This window comes from Emydura macquarii, unplaced genomic scaffold (assembly GCF_026122565.2).
Source record: "Emydura macquarii macquarii isolate MOO-44397 ecotype Brisbane River unplaced genomic scaffold, CSIRO-AGI_Emac_v2 contig_2676, whole genome shotgun sequence".
NCBI lineage: Eukaryota > Metazoa > Chordata > Testudines > Chelidae > Emydura > Emydura macquarii.
Window position 1 is genome coordinate 49,304,151 of NW_027132813.1, and position 9,516 is coordinate 49,313,666.

At 42.0% G+C, this 9,516-nt stretch overlaps 1 protein-coding gene across 2 annotated transcripts; it reads left to right on the top strand.

The window, feature by feature from the left end:
* Positions 1–177: 177 nt before the first annotated feature.
* MGME1 (mitochondrial genome maintenance exonuclease 1) lies at positions 178–8,597 on the top strand. 2 transcript variants are annotated; one of them, XM_067564688.1, is made up of 5 exons: positions 178–218; positions 3,805–4,414; positions 5,921–6,143; positions 6,756–6,888; positions 8,058–8,597. In XM_067564688.1, exons 2-5 carry the CDS (start codon positions 3,874–3,876, stop codon positions 8,217–8,219), a joined length of 1,059 nt encoding a protein of 352 aa, XP_067420789.1. In that variant the 5' UTR covers positions 178–218; positions 3,805–3,873; the 3' UTR covers positions 8,220–8,597. The 2 variants fall into 2 exon arrangements, with proteins under 2 accessions (XP_067420789.1, XP_067420790.1); XM_067564689.1 differs by lacking the exon at positions 178–218 and adding an exon at positions 2,092–2,212.
* The last annotated feature ends 919 nt before the right edge of the window (positions 8,598–9,516 follow it).

Genomic DNA, 9,516 nt, shown 5'->3' on the forward strand with positions numbered 1-9,516 from the left:
CCTATCGCGCCAGTTAGCCTCCCGCTGACGTCAATCTCAACCGCCGAGCTCCGCGCCGCGGCGAAATGCATTGTGGGCGTGGTAGTTCCCAGGATCAAGGAGCTTTACAACCTATAGGCTGAGAGGAGGTGGGGGAGAACTACAAATCCCGAGAGGCGGCGCTCCGCTCAGCCTCTGGCGGGAAGGTCGCGCGGCGTGGAGCACTGGCGGCCTGCCGGGTGAGTGGAAGTACGGCCGGCCGGCGGAAGGGTGCTTGCCTGGATGCGGCGCAAGGACGCCGAGGCCGGCGAGAGGGACGGGCGGGGCTGAGGCTGTCGGGGCCTGGCCCCGTGCAAGGACCCCGGCTGGGGGAGCTGCCCCCACTAGCCTGCGGGGCGGGTGGGACCCGCGCTGGGCCCTTCCTGAACTCGGGGCCGCCCCAAGCCGGGTGGAGACAGCGCTCCCCTGTCCCCTCCGCGGAGGCGGTGCCGGTGCTCCTCATCCCGCCACGGCCAAGCGCTTTGCAGAGGCGGACAGCGCGCCGTTATCCCCATTTTACGGATGGGGAAACTGAGGCCCAGAGCGGGGAAAGTGAGTTGGCTGTGGCCACCCAGCAGGCCAGTGGCAGAGCTGAGAACAGAGCCCAGCTCTCCCGAGTCCCAGTTGGCTGCTGTAGCCACTAAGCCACGCTGCCTCATTCCAACACACGTTCCCCAGCCTACAGAAATTTTATCTTGCCCTATTAAAAATCAGCCTCCAGTGAGCCTCTTGCTCTAATTTAGTAAAAACTGGCAGCATCTGTTGCCCAATGGATAGCGTGCTGGACTGGGATTCAGAAGACCTGGTTTCTAGACCTGGTGTGTCCCTTTGCCTTTTAGTGCCTCAGTTTCCCTATCTATGAAATGGGGATAATGTTACTGATCTTTTTTGTCAAGAGCTCTATGGATGAAAAGTACAATATAAGAGTTAGGTACTATTGTTATAAATAAGTAATGTTCATTGCAGTTACCACTGAGGTGAAATTAATGGCTTATGTTTGCCACCCAATAGGCAGCAGTGAAGGAGTAGGGCTAGATATTTTCATTTTCCCTTGCAAATTATTATGGGTTCTTCATGCACTAAGTTCTGTGCCCTGAATCACATGATCTTTGTGATGAAGTGTTTCATTTCCAATGGTATTTGTGTGTCAGCCACTAGAGGGCAATGGGCACATGCATGCTTGCAGGTAGGTTACAAATTTCCCCCAATCCCTAAAGTTGGATTAGTAGTGTGAGCAAGAGAGAACAGATTATATCCCGATCAAGATTTTTGTAATGAAACAATGTTTCCCTGAAACAATTTGCTTCTGGTAACAAAGTCTGACCTTTAGATATCAATTTGCTTCTCTCACCATTTCCCATCATCTCATTTTGACAATTTTCATAATCTATGCCTCTGTCATAATTTGCAAACATCACTCCTTGTTCTTTGTCCAGCAAGTAGCAAATTATGACAGGTAACTGACCTAAATCAGAGACTGGAAATAATTCCATTAACAATGAAGAATGCTCAAAACATAAAACAGGATTTAAGAAGAGTGTCTTTTGGAAAGAACAGATTGTTTTAATAAATTGTCTATTTGTTAAGCTTCTGTCCAGTGATTTATAGCAAACGGGCATAGAAACCAGGAAATATAACACACACTGGAAACCCAAAATGAACTGAGTTTATAATTGTCTCAGAAGAATTGAAACTGATGTGTAGTTAATGCAAAGTACTTCCTTACACTACCAAAAAGAATTTAAAAAAACTTCTCCCTAAAAAGAATGGAGAAAACTTCTACTATAGGAAGAACAAGACTGCAGAAAATCAGCCTGCCACCAAATAAAAAATACGTAATATGAAATTTGCAATTAATTTCAATGAAATTTAGCTGGTCAGAATATAGCCCATCGTATAAAACCCATCTACATTGTTACTACTGTGAAATCTGACCTATACACTTGATGTTCTAATTTTGGCAATAGTTGCATACCTTGTCTCAATAATAAAACCGTTGAAATGGATTGGTCTGCCCTTCCCTATTACACCTGACTGCTCTATTTTTCTGTGCTGGCAGGAAACTAAACTTGACAAGAGTCTGAATGTCAGGATGCTCAGAGCAAGATTCATGTCAATTTCCCATTGTTGCACACTGGAAAAAAGCAAACAAATGTAACTGGACACAGCACAATCCTAATTTTTTTTTAAAAAGGTAGATCAAGATTTTGGCTTCTCCCTTTCATCTTGGATATGGTCTTCTCTGCTATTCAAATGTAATAATGGGGAAATCATATATTTTAGTATTCAAAATGTCATAATAGGAAAGGTTTCCTTTTTTAAAGTACCTTACATTTTTATTCTCAACAACAACAAAATCACAATAACTAGGTTGACCAGGAGGTTTGTGATTTATTTTTCATTTCCACTACAGACTTTACAGTTTCCCAAAGGAGTTAACTTGCATTATACAAACAACTGCAAACAATTATGGGATGGAAAATTTTGGAGAGCTTTTCTCTTATAGTCTATGATATAATCCTAAAATTTACTAGCAATTCCCATGATGATGAATTGTTGTTATAGGGAAGCACCTTAACGGAGACTGCACAAGGTCCTTTGTCACTAGGATTTCTCCATCTACTAAGCTATAGGTGCTTTTGGGCAAGTTATTCTGTGAACCCCATTGACTTCACCGAAGCGCCACATGAGCACAGGGATGTCTCTGCCCAGAATAACTTGTAAGATCAAGACCTTTGTATTTTTTTTTTCTAGTTCTCCTATTGTTTGAACAGTGTCTGGAGTGTTTGAGAAATGCAGTGAAAGAAATGAGAAATACCAAAGTGTTCCAAGAACAAAGGAGCAATGTTAGCCTGCCATACATGTTGCCTGCATGTTTTATTTGCAGAACATGGAATGATGTAACTTTGATTGTTAAGTGGATAGTTCTCAATAGGAGGAAAATTAAACCCTGATCTTGCAAGGACTTGTGCATATGTTTAATTTTAAGCACAATAGGAGTCACACTAATTTAAATGCAACTACTCAGGATCAGAGCCAAAAATTGCAACTAAAACATACTTTTTAGAGCCAGGCTATAAAATAGACTTTCTTGGCCTGCAGCTTTTATTAAAGAAATATCCTAGAATCTGTTCACTTAAAATTAGGACTTTGTAGACCTTTCCAAACTGAAACTAAAACAATTTTAATTTAAAATATATATTCTCCAAAAGCGCTTAAACTGGTATTTGAAGATTGCAAATACTTTTAGTTATCTCCCTTTCTAGACTTCTCCAAGTCTCAGCTTTCCAAGTTCCATAGCGCTGCTGCCTGCCTTCTCACATGTACAGAGAAGAACGGACATATCACCACCATTCCCCAAGAGCTCATCTGCCCTCTCTAGTCAATTAATTTTACTTCAGGGACTTGCTTCTGTCTAGCCCACGTAGCTTGTCTCTTTCTCCCTTCATGTTTATGGTCATCTTCTTCGCTGTACCTTCATGCAGTTTTGCTTCTGTAAGAGGTTCTGCACTGCAGCTTCTCCCACTTCCAACAGCCTTCTTTTATCTCTCAACCTTGTTTCAAATCTGAAAAACCTCTTTTTTTTTCCCTTTGTCTACACCTCTTATTTTCTCTTTCTATCTGCATTACTTCTCACTATTACTGTGTTGTTTAACTCAAAGTGGTTGGAGTTCAGTTGATATGAAAGGCACTAATGAATACCATGCAGTTTTAATTTGTACAGTAAGATGATAGCTTGATGATACTAAAGTAACTCTTCAAATCATGGAAATTCTTTTTCTACAGGAGGAAATTATGGAAGGTTATAAACGCTTCTAACAGAAGAGAGAGAACTCTAAGCTTAACCATCTATCAATGCAGCTTTTGGAAATGAAATCCCTCCAGCTCTTAACCAGAAAATCTGGGAGACTAAAAATGCTGTTGACAGAACATTTTTGCAAAAAGCAAGTCCCATGTGTGTGCCTGTGTACCTCCTCCTACCTTTGTAGCAAGAAGAAAAAAGAGAGTGGTTATGAACATGTTGACCAAGAAAAATACATGAACTTGGTCCGTTCTGTTACATCTTCCAAAGCCAGCCCTCGGACACCAGAAACATTGTTTGAAGAAGATAATTTGATATATGGACCAGTGAGTAAGTGTAAACCTCCAGTTAAGGATGTTGATGCAAAAATTCCAAAAACCTGGGTCCCTCTATTAAGCTCCAGTAAGAGAACTATGCCTCCACACAGTGACCCGAAGTTTCCGCTGAAAATCAGTTTACAAAGGCACAGGCTGCCCAGTGTGACAAGTATTCTTCAGCAGACCATGCCTTCGGAACAGGCATTCTACCTGGAGAGATGGAAGCAGCGGATGATATTGGAACTTGGAAAAGATGGTTTTGCAGAATATACTAAAAGTAAGTCTAATGAAAGTGCTCCTGAAAATAATGGGTCATGCCCATAGCTAGTGTAAATCAGCATAACTGCAGGTTCAGGCCCTAAAAGACATGTACATTGCATATCTGTACAGCAGCATCCATTTCTGAATCCCAGAGCGCTTTGCAAGAATACCTGGTCTTAATGGGCCACATTTTGAAGTCTTCCCTGATTGCTTATTGAGGGACACTTCTACTGACTACGTGAACCTCAGGGGTTGAACCAATAATTTAATGGTACTCAGTGGTAAAGTGGGATTAGAATTTAGGTGTTCCTTGCTCTAATCCCCATTATTTTGGTAGTACTTATTAGAAACTGCAACAAGTTGATATTTCCCTCTTGATTTATGGAGTTTGACTTGCACTTCTACAGATAGAAGGATGATATTTTTTCATGTTTGGGAATAAAATGATTCATTGCACTACATAACACTACAGTATAACATTGATTATCTGAGGGTCATGGGACGCACAGAATTTTTGGATAACTGCAGATGACAGTTCTGCAGACTTTGATATTTGCATTCAGGGACCCAGACCTGGAGTGCAAATTTCAAAGCCTGCTGGCCAGTTCTCATTACAGACCGCTGGCTCTCTCAAGAGGCCTAAGGCTCTTTAGCTATGTGTCTTTGGTCTTGTTGTGTGCTCCAAACCAAGCAGCATCTGGAGAGCCACACAGCTTGCTTGATATACTGAAGTCCTTAAAAAATTACAGAATTTGGCATAGCAAGTTTTCTGCGAAGTCCTAATGCATATCAGATCTTTAATTCATAATGACTGCCAGCTAAATTCCCCATGGTCAGTGGGGCTAGGCACCATAGTCCTGCTGAAACACCCAGCCTTGAGGATGCTGGCGAGCTCTTGTTCTACCTAGAGCTTGGTTGATACTTTGACACTTCTTATAGAAATGTTTACTCAACTGAAAAGCTGAATTTGCTGTATTCAGACCCCTTTTGTGTTCTTGAATATTTTCGTGAACAAACATACTGGCTGGAATGTTCTATACAAACTGCACATTTTAAGCAGCTATCATTCCTAACTCAAATTCCTAACTCTTATCCTAAGAGTTATGTTCAGTCAGGTAACAGATGCATCCAATCAAAACTAACCATCACAGCTTTGATCTCAAATACAGTGAACTGCTCGCAAACATTCTACATGCCAAGACTGATTCATAGAAATTGAATGGCAAATACATTTGACTAAAGAATAAATCTGAGCACATAGTAAATTATTCCTGGAAAATTCATGAACTCAGAGGCTAATTTAGATTAATACCTTTAAATAATTCCATTGTTTGGCAATGAAACTTTTTTGTTTTGTTCCTTTCCCCTTCCTACACCCTTGAGATTGCTTCAGCACCAAAATTGGGGCTGATTTTAGGGTCACAACTATCTAGTAGTTTTTAAAATATGTATTTACCCCATATATGAGCACTGCTTATTAAGAAAGGGGTTTTAAAGATCTTTTTTCTGTCATCTTTCATAGACCTCTTCCTTCAGGGAAAGCTTTTCCATGCAGCTTTGGAATCTGTATTTTTGTCTGAAGAGAGCCCATTGAAGGAGCAGGAAAAAGATACCGCTGTTTCTGGGTACTTGGCAAGTGTGCAGCATGTCCTGAGACACATCAGTGGAGTAAAAGCTCTTGAAAGTGCAGTTCAACATGAGACTCTTCAGTATTTGGGCCTTGTAGATTGTGTGGCTGAGTATCGGTAAGATGCTGGTTTTCTTATGTCCCACGGTGTTTTATATGTCTTTGGTGACCAAACAGCTGGCTTGTGGGCCATTCTGTCCTGCTTGATATGGGGCTCAGATGGTAGGCCATATGGAATAGCAGCTGGGAGGTTGAGTGGACTGGGGAAGGAAGCCAGAGAGGCTGTGGAACTGAAGAGGCATAAAAGCAGCAGCATCAGGGGTGGAACATGGGAGGTCAAGCAGGTTCAGAGTGAGCAATAGGGGTGAGGGGAGAGGAATAGATGTGATCTCAGATTGCCTGGCTAACAGCAGTGCTGCTTTTCTTTTAGCAAGCAGCCTCTGTACACCATTGGAATGGTACATGCGCATAAAAGGGTTAAATGAACTAGAGCATTGTCATCTAGAACTGCCACTGGTATTTGTACTTATTGGTTCCCTGGATCTAACCCAGCCTGTGAAGAAGGAGTTCATAATTCAGTCTGGCACCAGCAATGTGATAATAACAAATGACATCTCCTCAGCAGGAACAAGAGAAATAAAGTAAAGTGTTTGACTACGTGTCTGATGTCACGTTTTTCATCAGCACTAAATTTAACTAAAATACTCCCCTCTCTTGCTTGGTTTTACAGAGGCCAGTTATGTGTGATTGACTGGAAGACTTCTGAGAAATCAAAGCCATATCTCCGGGACACATTTGACAACCCATTACAGGTTGTAGCATATGCCGGAGCCATAAACCATGATGCTAATTATGACTTCCAGGTCAGTAGGCCCACTACCTGCTGAGACAAGCAGGAGTGTCCACATCAACTTCATTTTCCCCACTCACGTCCTATAGTCACCTGCTCAATAGAACTGCAGCTAGCTTTTGCACACTTGTATCTGTCCCAGCTTAAGTTAATTTCAACATCATTGTTTCTCCTGCTGCCTCTCTTAGTCAGCAGTATATTGTCATTGTACATACGGAACTTTCCATTCAGCTGCACCATTTGCTAAGGGCCTGATATTGAGAAGTGCTGAGCTCCGAAATCTCCAGCTGAAGCTAGTGGGAGCTGCAGGTGCATGGCCCTCCAGAAAGTCATACCCTTATGCAGCAAGTCAGTTTACAGTGAGAACATAGCATCTGGGCAATGCAAAGTGGGGGAGAAAAGCCATCCAGCTCCGTGCTGCTTTGCGTGAGTGTGGTATGTGAAAGGGGAAGAGAGGAATCAAAAGGAGAGCAGGCAGACAAGGAAACAAGCTAACAATAAGTACCCCGGTTGCCTCCTAGAAAAAGAGTGCCTTACTCCACTGGCAATTGAATGGATGTGGTTAAATGCCCTCCTTAAACCCTAGGGAACATTGCTCATTTCCTTAGTGGTGAAGGGAAGTGATGCCCATTACTCAACAGCTGAGAAAGGAATGGTGTTTATAGACTCCAAAGGGGGTTTACTTGGCCTGAAAGATGACAGTTCCTGATTTGGAGCCTTGGAGAGGGAAGATTAAAGCAGGAGAAAATGAAAGGATACACAAGGCCCTGTCAAGGACTTTCTAGGAAAGGATAGAAACTGATCAGATAAGCTGAGGACTTGTGTAGTACTGTGGCAGGATCATTTCATTGAGAAATATAGGAAGTAGCTACATGGTTCTGTTCCTTTTTAAAAAAAAAAAAAAAGGTTCCAATAACAGGCCAGTGATATCACCTTATTCTTCAAAGTCAATGGGAATTTTTCCAATGTCCAGAACACAGGATTAGACCGTAAAGACCTGATATTCAGGGTTGCTGAGCACCTGCAACTCCAAGTCAGTGAGCACTCCATACCTTTGAAAACAGCTCCGAGTCCTTTATTGTGAATAACATTGCTAATAATGTCATTGATCTGCATTGTACAAATGCAGTGTAATTTTTGCATATTGATATTGAACTACTGATGTCCTGCTTTTCATTGCAGGTTAATTGTGGACTCATTGTGGTTGCTTATAAAGATGGCTCCCCTGCACATCCACATTTCATGGACTTGGCTCTGTGCTCTCAGTATTGGAACAAATGGCTCCTGCGCCTTGAAGAATACACGGAGAAGGAAAAGAATAATAATACAATCAAGTCCAATTAGAGGGGTGTGATCTGAGCACAAAACTGAAGCAGGAAGTCCTGAGTTCTAATCTAGGTTCTGTTACTGACTCCTTTTTTGATCTTAGTTAAATCACCTACGGGTGCAAGAAGGATTTAATGGGCCAACTTAAATTGGGCTGATCCTTACATTTTGCAGCAAGCTTTTATAAACTCTAAGACAATAAAATGTTCCCATGATTAAAGAAAAAATCCCGTTAAAAGTTTGTGTAAGCAAACCATCGCATTCATGCAGTGTTTGAAACCTAACCCTTGCTGAACTGAGGACATGAAAGTGAAGCTGACTCTGAACCAAAGCAAAACTTGCATTGGCAGAGCTGAGAGAAATGCAAACAATAAAGAACCTAAGGAGTGGCAAGTAGACTGGATTTTGAACATTTCAACTCTTGCTAATCTCTCATCTATTTACAACATGTGCCTTTTATGTTGACAGTGTACCTTTTGAAGGTGGGAAAACAGCAAGTGTTAAAAATGATAATTAAACCTGCATTAAGCAATCACTAATAATGTTAAGAAAAATAGGTTGCTTTAGCAGAAGAGACCTCCAAAAGAGGAGCAGAAATATATTTAGCATAGCTGGAGACTACGCCTAAGCGCCCCCTAAAACAAGAAGTTGCTCTAACAAGAGTAGCCTCTCATACAGGTTTCTCTGCCTTAGTACAAAGCTGCATCTCTTGCATAGTGCAAAGGTGAGAAGGAAACTCAAACTTTGTACCTTAGGGCTCAACTGGGCAGTGAGTTCCATGCAAAGACTCCTGTGCCCACACAGCCCCACTGATTTCACAGTGTGTTGCATTAGACTAAGTCCCCTTTGTTTCATTTCTTTGTTTCTTTTGAATCAGACACTTGGGTTTTTCTTGTCATCACTCAGGATAATATATGTAAAGTATAACTGATACTTAAGTCTAAAGACCACCAACCAGACAGTACCAGAAAAGGTTTGCGTTTGAACAGAAGAAGGGCCATACTGGGTCAGACTAATGGTCATAGACTTTAAGGTCAGAAGGAGCCATCTAGCCCAGTATCCTGTCTTCCAAAAGTGACCAGTGCCAGACGCTTCAAAGCAAATGAACAGAACAGAGCAATTATCGAGTGATCCATCCCTTAACCTCCAACTGCCAGAAGCTAGGGCTGGATGACATGAGACAGCTGGAGCATGGGGTTGTATCCGTGACCATCTTCACTAATAGCCATTGATGGACCAATCCTCCAGGAACTGATCCAATTCTTTTTTGAACCTAGTTATACCTCGCCTTCACAACATCCCCTGACAGTGAGTT